General features: G+C 45.5%; 1 protein-coding gene across 7 annotated transcripts in view; it reads left to right on the top strand.

The window, feature by feature from the left end:
- DOCK7 (dedicator of cytokinesis 7) overlaps nt 1-14,998 on the top strand; it is a 307,570-nt gene that overhangs the window by 164,717 nt on the left and 127,855 nt on the right. For all 7 annotated transcript variants that reach the window (XM_077450575.1, XM_077450569.1, XM_077450571.1 and 4 more), the window contains exons 16-19: nt 7,144-7,214; nt 9,568-9,706; nt 9,815-9,916; nt 14,593-14,679. In XM_077450575.1, coding sequence (XP_077306701.1) covers nt 7,144-7,214; nt 9,568-9,706; nt 9,815-9,916; nt 14,593-14,679 — 399 coding nt within the window. The remainder of the gene's footprint in view (nt 1-7,143; nt 7,215-9,567; nt 9,707-9,814; nt 9,917-14,592; nt 14,680-14,998) is intronic.

Consider the following 14,998-nt stretch of genomic DNA (forward strand, 5'->3'; position numbering starts at 1 on the left):
TGTGGCACCGGAGGGGGGGAGGCTTCCGATGAGCGGAAGGTCCACTTTAGGGTGGACCTCCGCTTTAATAAGATACATATTATTGTAATCATTTTGCTTTTCTTTATCACATAAAGACACTTCATGGATCAATATCAGAGATAAGCTCCGATGCCTGATCCTAGTCCAAGCCCACCCGAGCTATCCAGATAGATGTACGGATTATTGATATATAATAGACATAATTGATAGGTAATTGATATATAATCGATTTTTTTTTTCTTTTTCTTAAGATTCCTTTTGATTGCATCAATAAAAACGATGAGCTCAGGCGTCAGAACCTAGTCCACACCCACCTGAGCTATCCCGCCAGAAAGCCATCAATACCACCAGTGATAAGCTGCTTTATGATTGGCGGTGAGCAGCGACCGCTTTCTGGTTGGATAGCTCAGGCAGGTTCAGACTAGGATCCAAACACAAATAAACTCATCCCTAATCAATATATTAAAGGCGTAATAAATACAGAAATCAAATTTATAGATTAGGTAAGGGGGGGGAACATGGACAATTAACTCCATAAACACTGTGGCTAGATTGCGCAGGATCTTGATGTACATTATATGACGCAATTAAAAAGAAATTTAGAAAAAAAAAAATTTTTTTGTACTGGAATTAAAAAAGAAATTGGTAAATAGAACTACATCTGAAAATGTATTCCATTTAATGAAGAATGTTGCCAAGAATAACACCAAAGTCATTACACCAGATAACACTTTCTGTAGATAAAAATAAAATGGATGGTGTCCTCGTGTCCTAAACAGTCACACACATGTGGAGGAATTTAATATCTGCCCTTTCTTATCCTTATCTTCCTTCCGCTCATTGCTGCCGGTGGACAAGACAGACACACATGACTTTGAGTCCCGACCATTTTAAAGGACAAGTGTACTTTTATTAACAACTGCTCTTGTCTACCCTTCCCAACCCGCTAATCAACATTAACCACTTAAGCCCCGGACCATTTGGCTGGCCAAAGACCAGAAAGTTTTTTGCGATTCGGCACTGCATCGCTTTAACTGACAATTGCGCGGTTGTGCGACGTGGCTCCCAAACAAAATTTGACGTCCTTTTTTTTCCCACAAATAGAGCTTTTTATTTGGTGGTATTTGATCACCTCTGCATTTTTTATTTTTTGCGATATAAACAAAAAATAATAGCGACAATTTAGAAAATAAAAACGCATTATTTTTTACTTTTTGCTATAATAAATATCCCCAAAAAATCGCAATAAGTGTTTATCGATGGGTTTGCACAAAATATATAGTGTTTACAAAATAGGGGATCGTTTTATGACATTTTTATTAATAATTTTTTTTATCACTAATGGCGGCGATCAGCAATTTTTCTCATGACTGCGACATTATGGCGGACACATCGGACACTTGGCGTGATTTTGGGTTCATTCACATTTATACAGCGATCAGTGCAATTAAACATGCACTGATTACTGTGTAAATGTGACTGGCAGTGAAGGGGTTGACCACTAGGTGGCACTGTTGGGGTTAAGTGTGTCCTAGGGAGTGATTCAAACTGTGGGGGGGAGGGGCTGTGTGTGACACAACACTGATCACTGCTCCCGAATACAGGGAGCGCTGATCAGTGACACTCTCACTAGGCAGAACAGGAAGATGCTTGTTTACATTAGCATTTCCCTGTTCTTCCTCTCAGTGAGAATATTGCGGGTATCCCTGTGGACATCGAGTCCGCGGGACCCGCGATCATGCTCACGAAGCTTCCGGCAGGAGCAAGCCGTCAACCCGCCTCTTAAAGGGCAATGTACAGGTACGTGATTCTGCCTGTACATGCCCTTCTGCCACAGTATATCTGCGTGCGGCGGTCGGGAAGCGGTTAAAGCCTCGTATTTTTTCACCTTAATGCATCCAGGTGAAGAAAACTTCTGTCACTCAGCAGCCCTCCAACCATGCCCCTCCATTTTATTCACCTGAGCCCGTTCATTCCCATGACGGAGACGTGTTCTACCTCTCAGCCCGGGGGTTCTCGGCTCTTGCTTGGATAGATTGATAGCAGCGCAGCCATTGGCTCCCGCTGCTGTCAATCAAATCCAATGACGTAGGCACTGGGGGGGATGGGGCAAAGTCCAGCATTCTGTGTCTATGGACGCAAATGTTGGACTCGGGAGCTCGCCCACGCGGTAACCCCCTGGGATAGCTCTTCTCCTTGGGGGGTCTTCAGATGCCAGGAGGAGCCACGAGAGCCGCCGGGGGACGCCAGAAGACGAGGTTTGGGACCACTCTGTGCAAAACGAACTGCCCAGTGGAGGTAATTATGACATGTTTGTTGTTTAAAAAAAAACAAGGGTTTATTAACCCTTTAAAGCTGAACTCCAGGATAAGCAAATATTGACCACATACAAGAGTTGTGTGTATTCTTTTTGGATCTTGGTGAGCTTTGTGTATTTCTTGCAGATCTGTGCAGTAATCCTGTGTGAGACTTCCTGCAATAAAGACCACTCACTGCTGCTCTCTAAAACCATGGGCAGGGCGACTGGTCTCGTCTCCGCCCCCCTCCTGTAGTTTTCTGCAGGCAGTCCCTACAGGGTGGAGCCTGCTGGGCCCCTCCCACAGCTCTGCTCCCTCCTTGTGCAGGGTGACTGGTCTTGCCCCCGCCCCCTCCTGTAGTTTTCTGCAGGCAGCCTCTACAGGGTGGAGCCTGCTGGGCCCCTCCCACAGCTCTGTTCCCTTCTTGTGCAGAGTGACTGGTCTCGTCTCCGCCCCCTCCTGTAGTTTTCTGCAGGCAGCCTCTACAGGGTGGAGCCTGCTGGGCCCCTCCCACAGCTCTGCTCCATCCTTGTGCAGGGTGACTGGTCTTGTCTCCGCCCCCTCCTGTAGTTTTCTGCAGGCAATCTCTACAGGGTGGAGCCTGCTGGGCCCCTCCCACAGCTCTGCTCCCTCCTTGTGCAGGGTGACTAGTCTTGTCTCCGCCCCCTCCTGTAGTTTTCTGCAGGCAGCCTGTAGTTGGTGGAGCCTGCTTGGCCCCACCCACCGCTCTGCTTCCTCCTTGTGCAGGGTGACTGGTCTCGTCTCCGCCCCCACCTGTAGTTTTCTGCAGGCAGCCTGTAGTGAGTAGAACCTACTGGGCCCCTCCCACAGGGTAGCTTTCATCACAGTGATGATGTCACGGCTACTTTTACTAGTTAATATCTGAATTTGGTGCACATAAAGTGGACTTTGAGTATAAAGTGGATTTGGTGGCTTTTGAGGAACGTATTTTTACGCTGAAAAATAAATTCTTTATTGGAACAAATGAATATAACCGCATCATAGAAAAAGTCTATGCATGAGTTACACTATATTGCCAAAAGTATTGGGTCGCCAGCCTTTACACGCACATGAACAAATGCTCTTCTGGAAGAATGGTCAAACATTCCCGTAGATGGCCTTCCCAGAAGAGTTGAAGCTGTTATAGCTGCAAAGGGTGGGCCAACTCAATATTGAACCCTACGGACTAAGACTGGGATGCCTTTGTCCATGTAACTTTTGACAATATAGTGTACTTCTCTATAGAGATATGCATCCAAATGAGGAGATTTCAGACCATTGAAAGTAATAAAATAAGAGATGGGTGGTGTGAATGTACATGACCTGTAAAACAGGCATGTTGTGTTGCAGTGATAAAAAAAAAGACGCCACATGCCCCCATCTATAGCTGGCTTTCGCAGTAAGAAGCATTGGAAGGCTAACAACGATTATAAACAAGACCAAGGATAAATCCCAGGGAAAAAAACAAGCTTAAAGAGGAAGTAAACCCCCCTGCAAAAATAAAAATAAAAACACACCCTGCAAGATAAAGGCATAATGAGCTAGTATGCATAGCATACTAGCTCATTATGAATTACTTACCCGAGAACGAATCCCCCGCAACCATCCTTGTCTCCCCTCAGGCCGCCATGTCACCCGGGGCTTGCTTCTGGGTATCACGGCACCGGCGCTGTGATTGGCCAGAGCCGCGATGATGTCACTCCCACCCATGCGTGCGGGAGCTGCCGGGAACGGCACAGTACAACTTAAACAACGCCACGTACTGCCATTGCTTCAGTTGGCTTAAGTGCGCATGTGCCGCATGACGTCGGCACATGCAAATACAGGGATATCTCCTATACCGTGCAGGTTTAGGAGATATCCAGTGCAGCTACAGGCAAGCCTAATTATAAAGTTTAAAGTTTTTTAAAGTTTACAACCACGTTAACTTACCGACCAGCCTGTAGACAACCAATTAAACCTATCTAACAGTATGCGTTAAAAGCAGGGGTTGTGTTGCAGGCATTCTCGTGCAAATACATAGCATGACAATAATGGCAGTAAGACAGCAATAGAAGGGGGGGGGGGGGGGGGGTTTCCATCTGTACACTTGAGGAATATATTTAAATGCAATTTTTTTTGTGCATGGAGTTCTACTAAAGCCGCGTACACACGTAGCCGTCTGTCCGACGTACTTACTCTGGCGGACTTTCCGCCAGACTGTCCGTCGGACTTTCCGAACGGGCTACTTGCCCACACACGGCACTTTTTCAGCGGACTAATACGGCGTACTAAGTCTGCCGTACTATCCGCCCTACTTTTGAAATGAACGGACTCGCCCACACACGCGGAGGAAAGTCCGCTCATTTCGAGCGCGTCTCCAGGTAGGCGGGGCCCGCGAAGGAGACGCCGCTGGCCCCGCCACCTGGTATGGACTTAAAGGGGAACCCCAACACCGAAAAAAATCAGCGTGGGGGTCCCCCCAAAGTCCACAACAGACCCTTGTCCGAGCACGCTACCCGGCCGGCCAGGAAAGGAGGGGCGAGCGAGCGCCCCCCCCCCTCCTGAGCCGTACCAGGCGGGCGTGCCCTCAACATGGGGGGTGCCCCCCCCACCCCAAAGCACCTTGTCCCCATTTTGATGAGGACAAGGGCCTCTTCCCGACAACCCTGGCCGTTTGTTGTCGGGGTCTGCGGGCGGGGGGCTTATCGGAATCCGGAAGCCCCCTTTAATAAGGGGGCCCTGGATACCGGCCCCCCACCCTATGTGAAAGAGTATGGGGTACCCCTACCCATTCACCTGTAAAATAAAGTACAAAAAAAACACAACACACAAGATAAAATAGTTTATTGCACAGCTCCCGGGGTCTTCCGTCTTCGGGGATCTTCTCGCCGGACTCCTCCGCTATCTTCTTGTAGCTCTTTTACTAGAGGAGGAGCCCGGCATTCTTCTTCTTCGCCGCGGCCTCTTCTTCCGACTTCGGGGTTCTTGTCCCCCTCTTCGGTTCTTCTGCCGGGCCACCGCGCCTTCTTCTAGCTCTTTTACAGGCGGTGGCCCGGTCTTCTATCGCCGCCGCTGTCGCCGCCGCCTTCCGTTCTTCTGTTCTTCTCTTCTTCTTCTTCTTCTTCAGATGTTGCCTCGCCGAGTCCTCTGCTCACAATGACGGGGACCGGGCACGCGGCGACTTATATAGGGACAAGGGGCGGGGTCTTCGGTGAATGTCACATGGGTTCATGTCACATGGGTTCATGTCACATGGTGACCCCGCCCCCAGTCCCGGAGGATGCTGGGACTGTCGCCATGTGACATGAACCCATGTGACATCCACCGAAGACCCCGCCCCTTGTCCCTATATAAGTCGCCGCGTGCCCGGTCCCCGTTATTGTGAGCGGAGGACTCGGCGAGGCAACATCTGAAGAAGAAGAAGAGAAGAACAGAAGAACGGAAGGCGGCGGCGACAGCGGCGGCGATAGAAGACCGGGCCACTGCCTGTAAAAGAGCTAGAAGAAGGCGCGGTGGCCCCGCAGAAGAACCGAAGAGGGGGACAAGACCCCCGAAGTCGGAAGAAGAGGCCGCGGCGACGAAGCTCCTCCGCTAGTAAAAGAGCTACAAGAAGATAGCGGAGGAGTCCGGCGAGAAGACCCCCAAAGACGGAAGACCCCCGGAGCTGTGCAATAAACTATTTTATCTTGTGTGTTGTGTTTTTTTTGTACTTTATTTTACAGGTGAATGGGTAGGGGTACATTGTACCCCATACTCATTCACATATGGTGGGGGGCCGGTATCCGGGGCCCCCTTATTAAAGGGGGCTCCCGGATTCCGATAAGCCCCCCCGCCCGCAGACCCCGACAACCAACGGCCAGGGTTGTCGGGAAGAGGCCCTTGTCCTCATCAACATGGGGACAAGGTGCTTTGGGGTGGGGGGGCCGCGCGGCCCCCCCTTCCCTAAGGCACCCCCCATGTTGAGGGCACGCCCACCTGGTACGGCTCAGGAGGTGGGGGGGGGCGCTCGCTCGCCCCTCCTTTCCTGGCTGGCCGGGTAGCGTGCTCGGACAAGGGTCTGTTGTGGACTTTGGGGGGACCCCCACGCCGATTTTTTTCGGCGTTGGGGTTCCCCTTTAAGTCCATACCAGGTGGCGGGGCCAGCGGCGTCTCCTTCGCGGGCCCCACATACCTGCAGACCCGCTCGAAATGAGCGGACTTTTCTCTGGGCGGGAAAAGTCCGTTCATTTCAAAAGTAGGGCGGACTGGCGCACACACGGCCGGATTGTCCGCCGAAATGCGAGTCCGGCGGGAAGATTGGAGTGCAACACTGCCTTCTAAGTCCGACGTACTTTCGGGTCAAAAAAGTATGCCGGAGGCTACACACGGGGGGATTGTCCGGCGGACTTGAGTTTGCCGGACTTTTCCACCCGCTTGTTTGATCGTGTGTACGCGGCATTAGAACTAGAAATTCCACAGATTCCACATACCATACCCTGTTTATGTCTCCCAGAATCATCTTCTGCCCCGGCCTTGGTCAACCGTGAGCACCCATAGACTTGAATGTGGCCTTTTTCTGAGCATCTCCAGTCTAGGATTATGGCCAACACTTAGTACTTAGTAGGGTAGAAGGCAAGGGATGATAGACCTAGCAACATTTTACTAAAAGCGCACAAATTCCTATAATGCATGGTGAGGATAAACATTTATTCTCAATGTCTGGTCTGGAAACCTCCCCACCGGTATAAGAAGCTGAGATAAAATGGTTATTTTCGAGATCTTGACTACTCTGGCATCAGAAACTACAAATATGTTTTATGTAGCGTTCTTCATTAACCAATGTCCTTTCCATTTCCCCTTTCAGGTTATCTTTGGAAAATCAAGCTGCCCAGAATTTTCAAAAGAAGCCTATACTGCGGTCGTCTACCACAATAGGTGACTTTCTTATGTTCATGTTACATTATGTGGCAAAAATAATTGTTGACACCTGACCATCACACCTGTAGGACATCTTTCTACATCTTGCATCAGGGTTTCTCAACCAGGGTTCCTCCAATGGTTGCTAGGGGTTCCTTGAGCAATGACCAGTTTTTGCCTCTAAGATAAGTTCCCACTGACGCCAATGATCTTTTTAGCTATTTGTAGGGGGGAAATTCTTCCCCAAGACCACAGATGTAAGGAACACTCTTCCACTGACCATCACACCAATGTATCATGAGTTGTAGATATAGCCATTTTAACAGGGGTTCCCTGAGACCGAAAGGTTATTTCAAGGTTTCCTCCGTGTTGAAAAGGTTGAAAAAGTCTGTCTTACATAGTTACGTAGTAGGTAAAGTTGGAAAAAAAAAGACACAAGTCCATCAAGTCCAACCCATGTATGCGATTATAAAAATCTCTTTTCGAAAACTATAAGCATTATTATGAAGATCCTTCTCAGCCTCCACTCTTATGGAAAGGGTTTCCACAAGATTTTGGAGGGTGTCTATGGGAATGTGTGGCCGTTTGTAAGGTCAGGTACTGGTGTTGGATGAGGGGAACTGATTCACAATCGGCATTGTAATTGATCCCAAAGGTGTTCAGTAGGCTTGAGGTCAGGGCTCTGTGCAGGACACCCAAGTTCCTTCACATCAAACTCCACAAACTATGTCTTTATGGAGCTGGCTTTGTAGGCAGGGGCACCAAAAAGAAGCTTCCCCAAATAGTTGCCACATGGTTGGAAGAGCACAATTGTCTAAAATGTCTTTGTATGCTGTTGAATGAACAATACCCGTCACTGGCAGTGAGCTCCTAACTTCCTTTTTAACCGGTTCCCTACCAGCGCACGCCCATGTACGTCAACAGAATGGCTCGGGCAGGCATATTGGCGTACAGGAACGTCCAATCTCTAATGCCGCTCTGCCATCGCGAGCGTGCTGGTCGGGACTCCCATGAGTCCGGTCGCGGGTCCCGCGGACTCTATCGTCGCGGGTATATCCGTGATCGTCTCGCGGGGCGGCTGAACGGAGAGATGCCGTTGTAAACAGCATCTCACCGTTCTGCCTAGCAACTAGTGACGCTGATCTCTGCTCCATGTGATTGGAGCAGAGATCAGTGTTCACTAAATGAAAGCCCAGCCCCCCACAGTTAGTAACACACCCCTAGGAACACTTAACCCCTACACTGCCACCCACTGGTTAACCCCTTCACTGCCAGTGTCATTTACACAGGAATCACTGCATTTATATAGCAGTGATTGCTGTATAAATGACAATGGTCCCAAAAATGTGTCAAAATTGTCCGACGTGTCCGCTATAATGTTGCAGTCACAATAAAAATCGCTGATCGCCGCCATTACTAGTAAAAAAAAAAAAAATGTATATAAATGCCATAAATCTATCCCCTATTTTGTAGACGCTATAACTTTTGCTCAAACCATTTAATATACGCTTATTGCCTTTTTTTTTTTTACCAAAAATATGTAGAAGAATATATATCGGGCTAAACTGAGGGGGAAAAAAAAATTTTTTTATTTATTTTTAGGGGATATTTATTTTAGCAAAAAATTAAAAATAATGCGTATTTTTTTTCAAAATTGTTGCTCTTTTTTGGTTTATAGCGCAAAAAATAAAAACTGCAGAGGTGATCAAATACCACCAAAAGAAAGCTCTATTTGTGGGAAAAAAATTACGTCAATTTTGTTTGGGAGCCACGTCGCACGACCCGCGCAATTGTCAGATAAAGCGCCGCGGTACCGAATCGCAAAAAGCGGTCTGGTCTTTGGCCAGCCAAATGGTCCGGGGGCTTAAGTGGTTAAATGAGGCGCAACACATACGACCAATAAATAACTGGTATACAAAATTGCTGTTTTATTCATAAATACTTCATTACATAAAAAGGAGGATATAATAATAGCAAGTGGATCTGTAGTTTATCCATATCAGTACATTTCATACATCATTTTATTCTTGGCATTTACAAATAAAGCTGTCGGTACACGATTACATAAAAAAAATGCATCCAAAAACTCGACGCGTTTCGTGAATCTCTGTTCACTCCCTCAGGAAGTAGATGCACGTATGAATACCTGTAAGGTAAAACATCAAGCATGTAACACGCTTGATAGTGTCTCATAAATGTTTTTCTTACCCCAAGGGCCACTTAAGGGACCAAATACTTAGAAATACGCTAAGAATGAATCTGGCAATACTTCCAAATGGTGATCGCCGGGGCATCCCACCCGGGAGCTGTAGAAGTCTGACCCACTGAGGACTTATATTTTTTTATTTATTTTTTGTTCTGTTTGTTGCAGGTCTCCAGATTTCCATGAAGAAATAAAGATCAAATTGCCAGCCACGTTAACCGACCATCATCATCTGCTCTTTACCTTCTACCATGTCAGCTGCCAACAGAAACAGAACACACCTCTAGAAACCCCCGTGGGTTACACGGTATGAGTGTTTTTTTTGGAGGATAGTTATGTTATTGGTATCGGAATACAACTTCTCCGCATTCTGCGCACTCAGATGTAATGTTCATTCCTCTCTCGCCTTTCCCAGTGGATTCCGATGCTTCATAACGGACGCCTGAAGACTGGACAGTTCTGTCTTCCTGTCTCTCTAGAGAAACCACCCCAGGCTTATTCTGTGCTCTCCCCTGAGGTCAGTGTGTAATGTATATATGTGTTCGGTGCCGATTCCTATATAGACAGATATATAAACATGTTGCATGATGGTGTAGTGTCTTTTAGATTTTCAGTATAATATTAGTATTAGTATAATATTATTTTTTATTAACATATTACAGGCATTTTTATGGCTTTGTGAAATTTGATGCTGTGCTTTGCATTCTGTACATTGACATCGTTCCCTTCCCTCAAGGAGCTTACAATCTAAAACTGGCCATACGTCCCCACTGAGCAGTTGTATCGGGGAGACCTCCCCGCCATCAGAACACATTGATTAGAGTTGCCGGCTATAGCCGGCAACCCTGATGGGGGAAAAAACCCAAAAGGCGGGTAGTACACTAGTCAATCGGGTAGATTGACTTGTGTACAACCAGCCTGCCCCCATACATGGATTGAAATGCTTGATTGTCCCTGCTGAACCCAGCTAAATGTTGATCCATATATGGCTGCCTTAACCACTTAAGTCCCGGACCAATTTGCAACCAAAGGACCCAGCCCCTTTTTGCGATTCGGCACTGCGTCGCTTTAACTGACAATTGCGCGGTCGTGGCTCCCAAACAAAATTGGCGTCCTTTTTTTTCCCTACAAATAGAGCTTTCTTTTGGTGGTATTTGATCACCTCTGCGGTTTTTATTTTTTGCGCTATAAACAAAAATAGAGCGACAATTTTGAAAAAAATTTAAGATTTTTTTACTTTTGCTATAATAAATATCCCCAAAAAATATATTAAAAAAAAGTTTTTTTCCTCAGTTTAGGCCGATACGGATTCTTCTTCTACATATTTTTGGTAAAAAAAATCGCAATTAGCGATTATTGATTGGTTTGCTCAAAAGTTACAGCGTTTACAAAATAGGGGATAGTTTTATAGCATTTTTATAAAAATTTTTTTTTTTTTTTACTTGTAATGGCGGCGATCAGCGATTTTTATTGTGACTGCGACATTATGGCGGACACATCGGACATTTTTGACACATTTTTGGGACCATTGTCATTTATACAGCAATCAGTGCTATTTAAATGCACTTATTGCTTTGTAAATGACACTGGCAGTGAAGGAGTTAACCACTAGGGGGCAGTGTAGGTGTTATGTATGACTTTATTTGTTTTTTTTATTGTAGGGGGGCGTGGCCTGGCATGTGACTTCACTGATCGTCCTTCCCTATAAAAGGGAACAGACAATCGGTGACAGCCACACTGGAAAGCATGGGGAGAGGTTTGTTTATCCAGACCTCTCCTCGTTCTTCAGCTCTGTGGCCTGATCGCGGGACACCAGCGGTGATCGGGTCCACTGGTCCTGCGGCCATGGTCACTGAGCACAGGACCGGGTCAGGAGCGCAACCCACAGCTGGGCACTTAAAGAACCACATACCAGTACGTGATTGTGCCCAGCCGTGCCATTCTGCCGACGTATATCAGCGTGAGGCGGTCCTTAAGCAGTTAAATTGTTACTAAACCCCCATACCCTGCAGTCGCTATATCTGGTCTCCCACAGTACACAGAACATGGAAATCCAATTATTTTTGTAATTATAAACCTTTTCTCATCAGCAGTGTATAGCAGTCTTGCAACTTCTATCAGTCTCTGGTTAAAGCTTGTCAGAGGAGTTTGCATACTGCTCTGATAAATGGGTGTATAATGGTGCGCTTGTACAAATTCCTAAGTGTACATATAAATAACACCGTAATGAATTGAACACACAAACCTTCAAATACAATATATGATAAAAAAAATTGAAATTGTGAAAAAAAAAAAAAAGCCGTGAAAAAAACGAAAGTTCAAGTGCAAAACAATTAATTCCAGTCCATAACGTGATTATAATCAACCATATCCAGTGGAAAAATATATAAGATGAAAAAGATAAACAGTATTTGAATCACACATGTGAGATATCACTGCGAACATTGGATAGAGAGCAATAATTCTAGGGCTAGACCTCCTTTCTCACTGTAAACAGGTAACCATGTAAATGCGTTTAAAGCATCGCCTATGAATATTTTTAAGTACCGCAGTTTGTCCCCTTTCCACCAGTGTGCGCAGTTTTAAAACTTGACATGTCGGGTATCTTTTTAATCGGTGTAACATCATTGTTCACATTATAAAAATTGGCTTAACTATTGTATTTTTATTTATTTTTTTAACTCCTTAAAGTGTATTTATTTATTTATTTTTGCAAAACCGCTGCGCAAATACAGTGTGACATAAAAATAATTGCAAGGATCGCCATTTTATTCCCTCTGCTAAAAAAAAAAAAAAATGTAAAAAAAAATTGTAGAATGTTTAGGGGTCATAAGTAATTTTTCTAGCAAAAAATACTGATTTAGACTTGTTTCCACCCGAGGATCCAGCCTTTTTTCTGTTGCATGACTTTAAAATGCTAGTCAAGACATACAAAAATTCTATTCTGTGCCACCCTTTGAATGCAGTTAGGTCCTGTATCCCTCTTAGATGGAAAAAGACACAACCAACTTCAGTGGGCATGTGGCTCAGGAAGGTGGAAGAGTTGAACCGATCGGGAAAACCTGGTATGGACAGACAGGCAGAAAAGAGAGAAATATAAGGAGACATGGTCTCTCTGGAACTCCTTTATCAACTCAGAGGAGGGAAAGACTCTCATTGATGGGAATTTGGACGGTTGAAAGAATGAGGGAATTATATCCTTGAATTATTATTATTATACAGGTTTTATATAGCGCCAACAGTTTTCGCAGCGCTTAACAAAATGAAGGCAGACATTGCAGCTATATAATAATTTGGTATAAGAGGAGACGGAGGGCCCTGCTCATCATAGCTTACAATCTAAGCCAGATTTCAAGGCGGAGTATGGCGCGCGTCTACGGGTGTTACCCCTTGGAGGTTAGCGGTCAGACGGGAGGGGGAGTGAGGAGGAAATTTATTATTATAGGGTGCAGTTGTGGGTTATTTATTTATTTATTTTCCTTTTTTCCCCGTGGGAGAGGGGTGAAGGTCAATATTTATTCCTTGGGAATTTCCTTGCATACCTATGTATTTGAGGGACATGGAATGGGGAGTCGGGGTTTTCTAAATACATGACTGGGGTGAGAAAATTATTTTGACCCACAAGATATGTTGTGAGCAAATTGGTTACAACTCTTTGGTTCGGAGATAAATGTTTTGTTATTTTTACTAGAGTTGATTGCGCTACCATGGAAAATGTTTTTTTCTATTGTTTTTGAAATAAAAAAGTAAAAAAAAAAAAACGATAAAAAAAAAACCTTGTAAACAAAAAGTGTTACCATACAGTGTCTATGGCACCCGTTCTCAACCTTTTCAAGACAGAGGAACCCTTGAAATAACTTTCTGAGCTCAGGAAACCCCTGCTAAAAAAAAATCTTATATCTAAAATTCACTATACACTAGTGTGATGGTCAGTCGGAAGAATGCTCGTTACACTTGTGGACATTGGGATGAATTAGCACTTTACAGATTATAGATAGCTAAAAAGATCAATGGTGTCAGAGGGACCTTATCTGAGAGTCAGAAATCGCTCACTGCTCAAGGAAGCCCTAGAAACCTCTGGAGGAACCCATGGGTTCCATGGAACCCTGATCTACTGGTTCCATAAATATGAGATACGTAGAAAAAAGAAATTAGATTGAAATTTGACAAGATTGGCATTGGAAGATCCTGGGTCAGGGCCACAATAATATATGTAAAGATGAGTCAAGAAGAAGCCAATGACTGTCTAACGAGAAGCCAGCGACTGGGCGTTGCACTCGCTGAATCCCAGTAGAGAAGAAGAGGATGGCTGTGTGTTTACAGACCGTGTCCCTTCTTCCAGCCACCTTGGCACCGCTCCAATGTTTCTGAGGTTTGGTGTAAGCGCCAGTGGCAGCCGTCACACTCGTGCTCCCATCTGCTGAGATCTGAGAGTCAGAAATCGCTCAATGCTCAAGGAACCCCTAGAAACCTCTGGAGGAACCCATGGGTTCCATGGAACCTTGGTTGAGAAACCCTGATCTACTGGTTCCACAAATATGAGATATGAAGAAAAAAAATAATTAGATTGAAATTTGACAAGACTGGCATTGGAAGATTCTGGGTCAGGGCCACAATGACATATGTAAAGATGAGTCAAGGAGAAGCCAGCGACTGGGCGTGGCACTCGCTGAATCCCAGTAGAGAGGAAGAGGATGGCTGTGTGTTTACAGACCGTGTCCCTTCTCCCAGCCACCTTGGCACCACTCCAATGTTTCTGAGGTTTGGTGTAAGCGCCAGTGGCAGCCGTCACACTTGTGCTCACATCTGCTGAGATCTGAGAGTCCGGAATCGCTCAATGCTCAAGGAGCCCCTAGAAACCTCTTGAGGAACCCAAGGGTTCCATGGAATCCTGGTTGAGAAACCCTGGTCTATGGAGTAGAAGCAATGTCGCCCTAGAACGAGAAATATGTTAGGATTACAGAACACCTCCTGTCTCCTAATTCTCTCAGTTATCAGTTTGGTAGTTCAAAAAAGATATTTGGATAAGTTAACTGAGATTTAAAGGTTATTTATCAGCCAATCATAATTCAGCACTGCCAGCTTGAAGTGTTTGTTGGAAAAGTGTGTGTTTGTAGGAAAGCAGTACAGTTCTGTTCCTCGTGAGCTACAATTGTCTTTAATGTCTAATATTAATCTACTGCCTGTCCTCAGGTCCCTCTGCCTGGGATGAAGTGGGTCGATAACCACAAAGGTGTCTTCAATGTTGAAGTGGTCTCCGTGTCTTCAGTTCACACTCAGGTACGTTTCTATGAACACAGATGCATAATGGAATGTAGACGGAACCTTCTCTGTTTTGCTTGATACCACAACACTGATTTCTAGGACTCCTAGAGTTCTCATTTAATTGTTTTCCGTTTGAACTCTGTGGGTGCACTGGTCACACTGGGTGTCGCTTACTCCAACTACGACGCCCCCCCCCCCCCCCCCCCCCCGTGGTAAAGTCATACTATCGTCAAAACTTTTCTTTTCCATTTTGGATATTTGGATAGAGTAAGGAAGGGTAATATAACCCCTCTCAATTTTCATTTGCTATCTGTGTCCCATTGTGGCGATACCC

The sequence above is a fragment of the Lithobates pipiens genome, unplaced genomic scaffold, assembly GCF_037356315.1.
Source record: "Lithobates pipiens isolate NorthernLeopardFrog02 unplaced genomic scaffold, aLitPip1_a1.2 Scaffold_23, whole genome shotgun sequence".
Lineage (NCBI taxonomy): Eukaryota > Metazoa > Chordata > Amphibia > Anura > Ranidae > Lithobates > Lithobates pipiens.